Raw genomic sequence first — 14,792 nt, 5'->3', positions numbered from 1 at the left:
CAGTGTCTGACTGACTGACTGTAACCACCGTCTATAATGATAAACAGTGTCTGACTGCTGACTGTAACACCGTCTATAATGATAAACAGTGTCTGACTGACTGTAACACCGTCTATAATGATAAACAGTGACTGACTGACTGTAACACCGTCTATAATGATAAACAGTGTCTGACTGACTGTAACACCGTCTATAATGATAAACAGTGTCTGACTGACTGTAACACCGTCTATAATGATAAACAGTGACTGACTGACTGACTGTAACACCGTATATAATGATAAACAGTGTCTGACTGACTGTAACACCGTCTATAATGATAAACAGTGTCTGACTGACTGTAACACCGTCTATAATGATAAATAGTGTCTGACTGACTGACTGTAACTACAACCGTCTATAATGATAAACAGTGTCTGACTGATGTGTAACACCGTCTATAATGATAACAGTGTCCTGACTGACTGACTGTAACACCGTCTATAATGATAAACCAGTGTCTGACTGACTGTACACAAACAACACCGTCTATAATGATAAACAGTGTCTGACTGACTGACTGTAACACCGTCTATAATGATAAACAGTGTCTGACTGACTGACTGTAACAACACCGTCTATAATGATAAACAGTGTCTGACTGAATGTAACACCGTCTATATGATAAACAGTGTCTGACTGACTGTAACAACGTCTATAATGATAAACAGTGTCCGTCTGACTGACTGACTGTAACACCGTCTAATAATGATAACAGTGGTCTGACTGACTGACTGTAACACCGTCTATAATGATAACAGATGGTCTGACTGACTGACTGTAACACCGTCTATAATGATAAACAGTGTCTGACTGACTGTAACACCGTCTATAATGATAAACAGTGTCTGACTGACTGTAACACCGTCTATAATGATAAACAGTGTCTGACTGACTGACTGTAACACCGTCTATAATGATAAACAGTGACTGACTGACTGACTGTAACACCGTCTATAATGATAAACAGTGTCTGACTGACTGTAACACCGTCTATAATGATAAACAGTGTCTGACTGACTGTAACACCGTCTATAATGATAAACAGTGTCTGACTGACTGACTAACACCGTCCATTGAAAGGGGAAGTGATATTGACAGAGTAGATCCTTGGAAGAGGACGACCAAAGGTTCTTATTCAGACAAAACAAATGTTTGGATTCTCTGGAAAGCCAATGGTTGGCATTTGATCCATTTCACCAGAGCAAGACTTTAAGTCTTTATAAAGCCAGTCGTTTCCCTCTGTTATAGCCACAAAAAGTTGTTTAAAATCTGAAAGATCATTTTAATAGACCACAGACCAGACCAGAGGGCCTGAACTGACTGATGATTAGGACATTCATTCACGTCAACGCTTTGAGGCATTAATATGCCAGGTCTCAGCATTAATTGTTTCTGTCTCTAATTTGTTGAGGACTGGTCAGTTGGGCGGCAGAGAAAGGTCAGAAACAAATTAAATCTGCAGCTTTGTCAAAGAACAACTGGGCAAGTGGTGATGATTTCCCTCGAGAGGTTACTGTCATCCATACACCCAACAAATTGAGGCTGTTCCTGAGGGCCAAAGAGAATGCAACTCAATATTAGGAAGGTGTTCCTAATGTTTTGTACACTCAGTCTATAATAATGGCACTGTATTCCCTATAGGTTGCCATTTGGGACACAACCCAGGCCATAGCACTGAACGCTGTGGAAGTGGGAAACTCCTTCCAGGAACTCACAAGCACCTAGAGTTTTCTAGCTCCGCCCACCAAATCAGCATTCTAACCCTCTCCACCAGCCAGCCAATCAGCATTCTAACCCTCTCCACCAGCCAGCATTCTAACCCTCTCCACCAGCCACTCAATCAGCATTCTAACCCTCTCCACCAGCCAGCCAATCAGCATTCTAACCCTCTCCACCAGCCAGCCAATCAGCATTCTAACCCTCTCCACCAGCCAGCCAATCAGCATTCTAACCCTCTCCACCAGCCACCCAATCAGCATTCTAACCCTCTCCACCAGCCAGTCAATCAGCATTCTAACCCTCTCCACCAGCCTCCCAATCAGCATTCTAACCCTCTCCACCAGCCTCCCAATCAGCATTCTAACCCTCTCCACCAGCCACCCAATCAGCATTCTAACCCTCTCCACCAGCCAGCCAATCAGCATTCTAACCCTCTCCAACAGCCACCCAATCAGCATTCTAACCCTCTCCACCAGCCAGCCAATCAGCATTCTAACCCTCTCCACCAGCCACCCAATCAGCATTCTAACCCTCTCCACCAGCCAGCCAATCAGCATTCTAACCCTCTCCACCAGCCACCCAATCAGCATTCTAACCCTCTCCACCAGCCACCCAATCAGCATTCTAACCCTCTCCACCAGCCAGCCAATCAGCATTCTAACCCTCTCCACCAGCCAGCCAATCAGCATTCTAACCCTCTCCACCAGCCAGCCAATCAGCATTCTAACCCTCTCCACCAGCCAGCCAATCAGCATTCTAACCCTCTCCACCAGCCACCCAATCAGCATTCTAACCCTCTCCACCAGCCACCCAATCAGCATTCTAACCCTCTCCACCAGCCACCCAATCAGCATTCTAACCCTCTCCACCAGCCACCCAATCAGCATTCTAACCCTCTCCACCAGCCACCCAATCAGCATTCTAACCCTCTCCACCAGCCAGCCAGCCAGGGACAGAGGGAGGACAGGTCACCTCTCAGAGAGGAGTAACCTTCAGCCTCCCTCCTCACCACTCCTTGTCCCCACCCCGCACAGATCCACTCTCCCCTCCACTAGCCTCCCTCCTCCCCCCTCCACTAGCCTCTCCCCTCCACTAGCCTCCCTCCTCCCCCTCCACTAGCCTCTCCCCTCCACTAGCCTCCCCCCTCCCCCTCCACTAGCCTCTCCCCTCCACCAGCCTCTCTCCTCCCCCCTCCACTAGGCTCTCCCCTCCACTAGCCTCCCTCCTCCCCCCTCCACTAGCCTCTCCCCTCCACTAGCCTCCCTCCTCCCCCTCCACTAGCCTCTCCCCTCCACTAGCCTCCCCCCTCCCCCCTCCACTAGCCTCTCCCCTCCACCAGCCTCTCTCCTCCCCCCTCCACTAGCCTCTCCCCTCCACTAGCCTCCATCCCTCCCCCTCCACTAGGCTCTCCCCTCCACTAGCCTCCCTCCTCCCCCCTCCACTAGCCTCTCCCCTCCACTAGCCTCTCCCCTCCACTAGCCTCCCTCCCTCCCCCTCCACTAGGCTCTCCCCTCCACTAGCCTCCCTCCTCCCCCCTCCACTAGCCTCTCCCCTCCACTAGCCTCCCCCCTCCACTAGCCTCTCTCCTCTCCCCTCCCTCCTCTCCCCTCCACTAGCCTCCCCCCTCCTCTCCCCTCCACTAGCCTCTCCCCTCCACTAGCCTCTCTCCTCTCCCCTCCACTAGCCTCTCCTCTCTTCCTTTTCTCCTCTCTACTCCCTCTCTCCCCTTTCCCCTCATTCCTCCCCTCTCCTCTTTCCCCTCCCCACTTAAATCCCTTAATGTTATTACAGCAGTACTAGAATTCATGACCTCAGAGCAGAAAGACCTGCCGAAGACCCTGTTCCACTAATGGACTCTCCCATTCCATCATCTTTATTAAACCTTTCCTGTGCTATGGCCACCAGCAGCATTTTGTTGCCCCCCCCCCCCCCAAGTTGTATCATTGCGGGCCGGACGGCCGGTGATATTAAATCATATTCCCCCGTGATACGTCTTGACATGGGGGGGGGGGGGGGGTTTAATGGATATTACCTCCCCCATTGAAATTTGCCAAAGTGCCCAGGCCTAATTGAATTTGCCTTGATTGCCTGGCAGGGCTGTACTGTGACAGGGAAAAAGCAGATGATTCACCGATGGCTATCCTGCTGACCAGTAAATGACGTGACGCAGAACAGAGCTGCAAACTCACTCTGAGAAAACTAACCTGTGTGGCTTTACAGGGTAGCTAGCAGAAATGTTACTACGACTAACATTATGGAGATTGCGTTAGTATACACATCAAAAGTCTCAATGCAAAGTTTTACATCTCTCTTTTCTATTTGAGGATCAGAATTTAGAACAGTGACAAAGTCATGTCAGAAAAAGTTTTTCCCTGGAGATGATGTACTGTGAGCCTAAGTCTATTTCCTAGAATGTAAAACTCCCAACAGAAATCATTTCACATGTATACCTTCAAATTAAACCAAATAATTAGTACTCATGACTACTGGTTTAAAAAAAAATAAAAAATGTTCTGCCGACTTACATTCATAGGGTATTCGCTTGTATCGTTACAAATCAACTTGCAAGGTTGCTAGCCAATTAGCCTGCTAACATTTGCCCTACTAGACTTCTAACGTTACGTTAGCACTACATGAGTCAGCCAGTTGCTAATCAACACCTAGCTTACAGCTACATTAAAGTAAACCAACGTTTTGGAAATACATAACACCATCTAACCAGTTATCAAAGGATGTTAGCTATATGCAGTTATCTTAGCCAGCAAGCTAGCTATCCAGCTAACGTTAGCTATTTAGCCAACTAACTACTAGCCTAGCCAACCACCACGGTTATGGTCGACAAGCTAGAGCCCAACTACTGGAGACCAGCTTGAACTACTAAAACATAACCACAGATCAAAGCAAAGAGAGAGCAGGGAGAGATTTATTGACGGCAAAACTTTTTAAAGCACGCAGACTGAGTTAGTTATCAAAGCTAGGGGGAGGCAGATGCTTCTCCGGCCGATGGAGAGTCAAAGAATTCAAAAATAGTTAGATTCCAGATGTCCGTCAGCTAGTGTGCTAGCCAAGGTAGAAAAAGTAACAAAAACACACGTAGCTTACTTCACGGAGAACATGCCGAAAAGTTGACAAAACAAAAAAGGAGAACAGACGAGGTGCTACACAATTAGAGCAGGTATGATTTTGTCTTTCGTTTGGAGCCCACGGCAAGAAGGCACCATAGTCTGCTGTGCTAACAGGTACCCACTAGATACCACAGCTACAAAGTCCGTGGAAAAGCACGCTGCATGGCCGCACATGCTCCTTGTTTACATAACACTTCCTGGGATTGGTGGATTGTAGTAATTAATTGTTGTAATTACATGCTTAGTGGCTAAAGTTAGCCAGCTTGAGCTAGCCATCGAGCTAGCATATGAACTCGGTAGCACAGAATAGATCCTCCATATAATCTCCCTCACTAGCTTTAAGCACCAGCTGTCAGAGCAGCTCACAGATCTCTGCACCTGTACATAGCCCATCTTTAATTGAGCCCAAACTACTACCTTTTCCCCTACTGTATTTATTTATTTTATTTATTTTGCTCCTTTGCACCATATTATTTCTATTTTAACTTTCTTCAAACTACAAATCTACCTTTCCAGTGTTTTTCTTGCCATACTTTATTTACTCTGCCACCATGGCATTTTTTTGCCTTTACCTCCATTATCTCACATCATTTGCTCACATTGTATATAGTCTTGTTTTTTTTCTACTGCATCATTGATTGTATGTTGTTTTACTCCATGTGTAACTCTGTGTTTTTGTATGTTGTCGAACTGCTTTGCTTTATCTTGGCCAGGTCGCAATTGTAAATGAGAACTTGTTCTCAACTTGCCTACCTGGTTAAATAAAGGTGAAATAAAAATAAAAAAAATAATGTTGAGAAATAGTGCATTGTGGGTAGTTTAAGAGATATCTGGAAATAAGTTAATAAATAGGCAATAACCTACAACTACTACAACTAAGTTACCTGGTCTTTGACCACACTGTGTTGTTATACTGGTGAGTAAAACTCATGCTTCCTACCCTTTAAGATACAGGCAGATATATACAGGAGGGTTGGTGATATGTTTGCAGCATTTCACTGTATGTATCCTTGTAGTATACAAGGTATACCTTGTAGTATATACATACATACATACATACATACATACATACATACATATTATATTTTTTTTTTTTCAACAAATTGTCTTTTTACAACAGTGTCTTTTTTAAGAAAGGGGAGATGTAGACAAGCTTGATGATTAGTTGATTATTGATTATGAATCAGCTGTGTAGTGCTAGGGCAAAAAAACAAAACGTGCACCCCTTGGGGTCCAGAGGACCGAGTTTGGGAAACACTGGTGTAGACAGTGTTTGTGTGTCTACGTAAGCTGATTGTGCCTGCCTGTTGAGAAGTGGCTGATGAAGAGAGAGAAGGGAATCTTCGCAGCGTGGTATCAACCAGGCAGCCTCACAAATCAGCCTACGCACATACACACCGTAGGCAGAATCCCTCTCTCTTTTGTCAACAACTCACTAACCACACCAGTCATCCCTCTCCTCTCCTCTCCTCTCCTCTCCTCTCCTCTCCTCTCCTCTCCTGTCCTTGTTGGGACAGGCAGGTTCACATCTCTGAAGAGCTATGAAATCAGTCTGCAAAGTTGACATTAAAGCTGTAATGTTTTGGTCCTACTGTATTTCTGGACAAAGCCAAAATAAAAATATTTAAAAAAAACATATTTAAAAATGATGTTTCAGTCTAAAAGGTGATTTAAAATAACTGACAGAATCTGTGCTCTCACTGACTTAAATAGGAGTGAAATTCTGTGCCATAAAAATACATAAAAAAAATAAAAATCTGCCTTTCTGATCATACTATTTTCATTCAACTAACTTACTATTCCATCTTAACGCTTGCTTAAGCAGGCCGAGATGAGATTCAGTGGGCTCGTTCAGACAGCCAGTGTGCGCCCGGGGGCTAAAACACATCTCTGCCAGAGTTCACTAGGCTGAAGAGAGAGAGAGCGCTAGTCACCTTTTATCCTTGCATGCAGCCTTTCAATTCACTTCAGTTATCCAAAAACGCATTCAGACACGACTCCCCTTTATAAAGTCTTTGTCAAGCTGCAGAGATGTATTGAACTTTCCCATTCATCATTACTCACGATTCACTCAGAACTATCCGTTACCATGGTAGCATCCACATTAATGTAGAAGTGTTTAGAAACATTCTATTCCTATTTACAATAAAAAAGTGACTCCAAAATAAGACTAATTATGTACCATTAATTTCTATTGGGTAGCAAATTATCTGAAACACAAGCAAAATGAACAGCTGATGCATCCAAAAGAATCACAAGCTTGATGTAATCATTGCGTGCTAGGAATATGGGACCAAATACTACATTTTAGACTACTTTAATACACATAAGTGAATTTGTCCCAATACTTTTGGTCCCCTCAAATGGGGGGGGGACTATGTACAAGAAGTGCTGTAACTCCTAAACGGTTCACCCAGTATGAATGAACATACCCTAAAATTACAGCTGACAGTCTACACATTAACTTCATAGCCGTTGTATCATTTCAAATCCAAAGTGCTGGAGTACAGAGGCAAAACAAAAACAAAGGTGTCCCAATGCTTTTGGAGCGCTCACTGTATTTCCGTTCGGTTTTCATTGTTCAAAAATATGAATGTTCAGATTCAAAATAATGAAGCTTGTGTGGCAAGTTGAGCAACGCTTTATAAACATGGATATATTGATTGTAACTTCCTTACTGGTAAATAAATCCTTGTTTGTTTGTTAATTTATTTGTCCATCAAGGCTATAAAGTTCAAGCACCAGTAATTACCCCAGACACAGACAGACTGAGCAATCAACAGTCCTATCTACTACTAACCACTAACCAGCCACTGATTGGGCCGATCTCGGGAAGAGCCAATCAGAGGAAATAACAGGGAGAGGTTGACAACTCCAGGAAGTGATTGTCACAGCAGTAGGTCCTGCTGGCTGGTACTGTAAGAGGTACCTGACAGGTTGGACTGAAGGGTTCTGTTATTTACAGCAACCCTGCTGCGAGTTACCCGTCGTATATTCTGGTCTTATTTACTCCAGATGAGGGGTCCAGTGTCCACAGCATTACACAGTACACTAGCCAGACAAATATAGATACAATGTCTATGTGGCTCTGCTCTCTCAGATTCTCAACAGATTCTTGTCCACCAAAATATACCGAACACAAATATCAACGCATGAAACGGTTACAGTTCATATGAGGAAATCAGTGAATTGAAATAAATTCATTAGGTCCTAATCTATGGATTTCACATGACTGGGAATACAGATATGCATTTATTGGTCACAAATACCTTAAAAAAAAAAGAATGGGCCTTAGGATCTTGTCACGGTATCTCTGTGCATTCAAAATGCCATCGATAAAATGCAATTGTGTTTGTTGTCTGTAGCTTATGCCTGCCCATAGCATAACCCTACCTCCACCATGGGACACTTCTCTGGCAACAGCTCTGGTGGACATTCCTGCAGTCAGCATGCCAATTGCAATCTCCCTCAAAACATCAGATGTCTGTGGCATTGTGTTGTGTGACTAAACTGCACATTTAAAGTGGCCTTTTAGTGTCCCCAGCACAAGGTGCACCTGTGTAATGATCATGCTGTTTCATCAGCTCCTTGATATGTCACACCTGTCAGGTGGATGGATTATCTCGACAAAGGAAAAATGCTCACTTTCAGGGATGTACACCAATGTGTGCACAACATTTGAGAGAAATAAGCTTTTTGTTATGCCTAATGAACATTTCTGTGATGTTTTATTTCTGTATGGTTACTAGGGAAGACACTAGTGGGGATTGTCTGACCTGTGATGATGAGACACTCATTTTGCAGCAGGGCTTCAGTGAAGAGGCGAGAGACGATGAGTTCAGGGTTAATCAGGAAGCGAATCTCTTCCTGAACCAGACCTGATCCGGTGACCCCTCCGCCCACAAACCGGTTGGCAAAGTCCACCTGCAAAGAGAGAGAGCAGGGCAGCGCACACATGAAGAAGACAGCCGAGTACAGTACCTAGGATACATCAGACAGCCGAGTACAGTACCTAGGATACATCAGACAGCCGAGTACAGTATCTAGGATACATCAGACAGCCGAGTACAGTATCTAGGATACATCAGACAGCCGAGTACAGTACCTAGGATACATCAGACAGCATCTAGGATACATCAGACAGCCGAGTACAGTACCTAGGATACATCAGACAGCAGAGTACAGTATCTAGGATACATCAGACAGCAGAGTACAGTACCTAGGATACATCAGACAGCAGAGTACAGTATCTAGAATACATCAGACAGCCGAGTACAGTATCTAGGATACATCAGACAGCCGAGTACAGTATCTAGGATACATCAGACAGCAGAGTACAGTATCTAGGATACATCAGACAGCCGAGTACAGTACCTAGGATACATCAGACAGCCGAGTACAGTATCTAGGATACATCAGACAGCCGAGTACAGTACCTAGGATACATCAGACAGCCGATGTACAGTATCTAGGAAACATCAGACAGCCGAGTACAGTATCTAGGATACATCAGACAGCAGAGTACAGTACCTAGGATACATCAGACAGCATCTAGGATACATCAGACAGCCGAGTACAGTACCTAGGATACATCAGACAGCCGAGTACAGTATCTAGGATACATCAGACAGCCGAGTACAGTATCTAGGATACATCAGACAGCCGAGTACAGTATCTAGGATACATCAGACAGCCGAGTACAGTATCTAGGATACATCAGACAGCCGAGTACAGTATCTAGGACACATCAGACAGCCGAGTACAGTATCTAGGATACATCAGACAGCCGAGTACAGTACCTAGGATACATCAGACAGCCGAGTACAGTATCTAGGATACATCAGACAGCCGAGTACAGTACCTAGGACACATCAGACAGCCGAGTACAGTATCTAGCATACTGTACATAAGCAGCTCTAAGCTGTGCTTCAAGCATTGAGCTGTTTATGACTTCAAGCCTATCAACTACTGAGATTAGGCTGGTGTAACCCATGTGAAATGGCTAGCTAGTTAGCGGGGTGCGCGCTAATAGCGTTTCAATCGGTGACGTCACTCTGAGACCTTGAAGTAGTTGTTCCCCTTGCTCTGCAAGGGCCGCGGCTTTTGTGGGTAACGATGCTTCGAGGGCGGTTGTTGTCGATGTGTTCCTGGTTTGAGCCCAGGTTGGTGCGAGGAGAGGGACGGAAGCTATACTGTTACACTGGCAATACTAAAGTGCCTATAAGAACATCCAATAGTCAAAGGTATATGAAATACAAATGGTACAGAGAGAAATAGTCCTATAATTCCTATAATAACTACAACCTAAAACTTCTTACCTGGGAATATTGAAGACTCATGTTAAAAGGAACCACCAGCTTTCATATGTTCTCATGTTCTGAGCAAGGAACTTAAACGTTAGCTTTCTTACATGGCACATATTGCACTTTTACTTTCTTCTCCAACACTTTGTTTTTGCATTATTTAAACCAAATTGAACGTTTCATTATTTATTTAAGGCTAAATTGATTTTATTGATGTATTATATTAAGTTAAAATAAAAGTGTTCATTCAGTATTGTTGTAATTGTCATTATTACAAATAAGTAAAAAAATAATAATAAAAAAAATTAATTGGCCGATTAATCGGTAGCGGCTTTTTTTGGTCCTCCAATAATCGGTATTGGCGTTGAAAAATCATAATTGGTCGACCTCTAGAACAGAGTAATGGACAGCAGAGCAGAACAGAGTAATGGACAGCGGAGCAGAACAGAGTAATGGACAGCGGAGCAGAACAGAGTAATGGACAGCAGAGCAGAACAGAGTAATGGACAGCAGAGCAGAACAGAGTAATGGACAGCGGAGCAGAACAGAGTAATGGACAGCGGAGCAGAACAGAGTAATGGACAGCAGAGCAGAACAGAGTAATGGACAGCAGAGCAGAACAGAGTAATGGACAGCGGAGCAGAACAGAGTAATGGACAGCGGAGCAGAACAGAGTAATGGACAGCAGAGCAGAACAGAGTAGACAGCCAACATCACAACAGAGTTAGAACAGAGCAGTACTCCTGTCCTGCTCTCTGCACCCCAGAGTCACTCACAGGGTGCGTACCAGTGTAAGTCCCAAATGGCACCCTATTTTTGACCAAGGGCCATAGTGCACTATATAGGGAAAAAGGGCCATAGCACACTGGTTAAAAACAGTGCACTATACAAGGAATATGGTGCGATTTGGGCCACAAACCCAAGGTCAGTGCCAACCCAGTCAAGTTACAACCTGCCGTTGCTAAATTGAGGAGAGTTCCTCTAGTCTTAGTCGATGTATAACGTCCTACTTTTGTTTCCTAAATTGAAGTTCACCTTTTATTCTGCAAATGAACTGTTCAACAACAGACATAATGAAGCTGCCAATTTATAGCACTAAGTCTGTTTATTATAATTGTTTATCATTTCACAACAAAACAAGAAACAAACAAGGTTGTTCAAGGCCTGATATAGACAGGAATACTGATGATTTTGCAGCATAGGATACTGTATAATCCACCATTTTCAGGACTGTCAGTTTTGGCTAACTGTCCTTTAGACAGCCCAGGACAGGCAGGGCCAACTCGGTCCATCTCAACTCCTGCACACAAGACTCTGAGGCAGCGAGTCAGACAGTTGGGTGGTGGGGGCCCAGTCAGTCAGTTGGGTGGTGGGGGGCCCAGTCAGTCAGTTGGGTGGTGGGGGGCCCAGTCAGTCAGTTGGGTGGTGGCGGGGGGGCCCAGTCAGTCAGTTGGGTGGTGGGGGGCCCAGTCAGTCAGTTGGGTGGTGGGGGGGCCCAGTCAGTCAGTTGGGTGGTGGGGGGCCCAGTCAGACAGTTGGGTGGTGGGGGGCCCCAGTCAGTCAGTTGGGTGGTGGGGTGCCCAGTCAGACAGGTGGGTGGTGGTGGGGGGGGGGGCAGTCAGTCAGCTGGGTGGTGGGGGCCCCAGTCAGTCAGTTGGGTGGTGGGGGGCCCAGTCAGTCAGTTGGGTGGTGGGGCGGCCCCAGTCAGACAGTTGGGTGGTGGGGGGCCCCAGTCAGTCAGGTGGGTGGTGGGGGGGGCCCCAGTCAGTCAGTTGGGTGGTGGGGGGGGCCCAGTCAGTCAGTTGGGTGGTGGGGGGCCCAGGCAGTCAGTTGGGTGGTGGGGGGCCCAGTCAGATAGGTGGGTGGTGGGGGGCCCAGTCAGACAGGTGGGTGGTGGGGGGCCCAGTCAGTCAGTTGGGTGGTGGGGGGCCCAGTCAGATAGGTGGGTGGTGGGGGGCCCAGTCAGATAGGTGGGTGGTGGGGGGCCCAGTCAGTCAGTTGGGTGGTGGGGGGCCCAGTCAGTCAGTTGGGTGGTGGTAGGGGGGCCCAGTCAGTCAGTTGGGTGGTGGGGGGCCCAGTCAGTCAGTTGGGTGGTGGGGGGCCCAGTCAGTCAGTTGGGTGGTGGGGGGCCCAGTCAGTCAGTTGGGTGGTGGGGGGCCCCAGTCAGTCAGTTGGGTGGTGGGGGGCCCAGTCAGACAGTTGGGTGGTGGGGGGGCCCAGGCAGTCAGTTGGGTGGTGGGGGGCCCCAGTCAGACAGGTGGGTGGTGGGGGGCCCAGGCAGTCAGTTGGGTGGTGGGGGGCCCAGGCAGTCAGTTGGGTGGTGGGGGGCCCAGGCAGTCAGTTGGGTGGTGGGGGGCCCAGGCAGTCAGTTGGGTGGTGGGGGGCCCAGTCAGACAGTTGGGTGGTGGGGGGCCCAGTCAGACAGTTGGGTGGTGGGGGGCCCAGTCAGACAGGTGGGTGGTGGGGGGGGGCCCCAGTCAGTCAGTTGGGTGGTGGGGGGGCCCAGTCAGACAGTTGGGTGGTGGGGGGGCCCAGTCAGACAGTTGGGTGGTGGGGGGGCCCAGTCAGTCAGTTGGGTGGTGGGGGGCCCAGTCAGTCAGTTGGGTGGTGGGGGGCCCAGGCAGTCAGTTGGGTGGTGGGGGGCCCAGTCAGACAGTTGGGTGGTGGGGGGCCCAGTCAGACAGTTGGGTGGTGGGGGGCCCAGTCAGACAGGTGGGTGGTGGGGGGGGCCCCAGTCAGTCAGTTGGGTGGTGGGGGGGCCCAGTCAGACAGTTGGGTGGTGGGGGGGCCCAGTCAGTCAGTTGGGTGGTGGGGGGCCCAGTCAGTCAGTTGGGTGGTGGGGGGGCCCCAGTCAGACAGTTGGGTGGTGGGGGGGCCCCAGTCAGTCAGTTGGGTGGTGGGGGGCCCAGTCAGACAGGTGGGTGGTGGGGGGCCCAGTCAGTCAGTTGGGTGGTGGGGGGGGCCCAGTCAGTCAGTTGGGTGGTGGGGGGGGCCCAGGCAGTCAGTTGGGTGGTAGGGGGCCCAGTCAGATAGGTGGGTGGTGGGGGGCCCAGTCAGATAGGTGGGTGGTGGGGGGGGCCCAGGCAGTCAGTTGGGTGGTAGGGGGCCCAGTCAGATAGGTGGGTGGTGGGGGGGGCCCAGGCAGTCAGTTGGGTGGTAGGGGGCCCAGTCAGATAGGTGGGTGGTGGGGGGCCCAGTCAGTCAGTTGGGTGGTGGGGGGGCCCAGTCAGTCAGTTGGGTGGGTGGTGGGGGGCCCAGGCAGTCAGTTGGGTGGTGGGGGGGGCCCAGTCAGATAGGTGGGTGGTGGGGGGCCCCAGTCAGATAGGTGGGTGGTGGGGGGCCCAGTCAGATAGGTGGGTGGTGGGGGGGGCCCAGTCAGATAGGTGGGTGGTGGGGGGCCCAGTCAGATAGGTGGGTGGTGCGGGGCCCAGTCAGACAGGTGGGTGGTGGGGGGCCCAGTCAGACAGGTGGGTGGTGGGGGGCCCAGTCAGTCAGGTGGGTGGTGGGGGGCCCAGTCAGTCAGTTGGGTGATGGGGGGCCCCAGTCAGTCAGTTGGGTGGTGGTGGGGGGCCCCAGTCAGTCAGTTGGGTGGTGGTGGGGGGGCCCAGTCAGTCAGTTGGGTGGTGGGGAGCCCAGTCAGTCAGTTGGGTGGTGGGGGGGCCCCAGACAGACAGTTGGGTGGTGGGGGGCCCCAGTCAGTCAGTTGGGTGGTGGGAGGGGCCCCAGGATGCAGCACACACAGTCTGCTGTCTTTCTTTGACAGGCTGTCAGAGAGCCCCTCCTCACCAGAGAGCCCCTTCACTCTGATGGCAGGGAGCCCAGGCCCTAGCTGAATCTGATCATGTCACCCATCAGCTGTCAGCCCTTGGCAACCACAGCCTCCACAGGCAAACTAAAAGGTGAAAGGGACTAGGGAGAGTGGGCCGGCCTGACAGGGAGAGAGTAGAACGGACTGGGTAGAGAGCAGAGGGAGTGCAGGGCCTCGACCCCAGTCCCAGCACGCAGTCCCACAGACGTGTTGTCACCCGTCCGCTTCCTCAAAAGGACCTGTTCAGTAGCAGTAAGCATTCTGAGTTAAAGCTAGGAGTACGTGTGCGAGGTCGACTCTGTGATTGACAATCACAGTATATAAAAAGAGAAGGGAAAGGCAGGGAGCCCCTCTAGGCTGGATGTGTGGCTTAGAATATAGAATGAAGAACCCTGGAATGTACAATAAGACTCCTTCCCCACCGAGATGCTTCTAGAATACTAAATTATGCTCTCTCGGCACAACACGTGCGCATGTAAAATAGCTCTTTATTCCCTAGTTCATCCACTACTTCTGACCAGAGGCCTATGGGGCTTTGTAAACAAAACAAACAAAAAAATAAAATAAATATAAATAATTAGTGCACTAAATAGGGAATAGGGTGCCATTTGGGACACAGCCCGTACATTTAGTCATATAGAGTTGTATGTCAACTCTTCCGTATATCTTGCCTGCAGCATGCCGTGCCCGTCGTCTTCTATGGTTCCTGCACATGTTATGTGAAGCTTGGTGAGCTGATTCTGAGAGCTGGAACACAGAAAAAAAAAACGAATGGCCTTTTTTAGCTCGACCAAC

At 48.5% G+C, this 14,792-nt stretch overlaps 1 protein-coding gene across 3 annotated transcripts in view; it reads right to left on the bottom strand.

Annotated features, from left to right (window-relative positions):
• LOC115201727 (poly(ADP-ribose) glycohydrolase) overlaps nt 1-14,792 on the bottom strand; it is a 95,753-nt gene that overhangs the window by 24,468 nt on the left and 56,493 nt on the right. For all 3 annotated transcript variants that reach the window (XM_029765579.1, XM_029765581.1, XM_029765580.1), the window contains 2 exons: nt 14,669-14,744; nt 8,663-8,810 (listed from right to left, as the gene is read on the bottom strand). In XM_029765579.1, coding sequence (XP_029621439.1) covers nt 8,663-8,810; nt 14,669-14,744 — 224 coding nt within the window. The remainder of the gene's footprint in view (nt 1-8,662; nt 8,811-14,668; nt 14,745-14,792) is intronic.

The sequence above is a fragment of the Salmo trutta genome, chromosome 10 (genome assembly GCF_901001165.1).
Source record: "Salmo trutta chromosome 10, fSalTru1.1, whole genome shotgun sequence".
Classification (NCBI taxonomy): domain Eukaryota; kingdom Metazoa; phylum Chordata; class Actinopteri; order Salmoniformes; family Salmonidae; genus Salmo; species Salmo trutta.
This window is presented reverse-complemented; position numbering and strand designations above follow the sequence as displayed.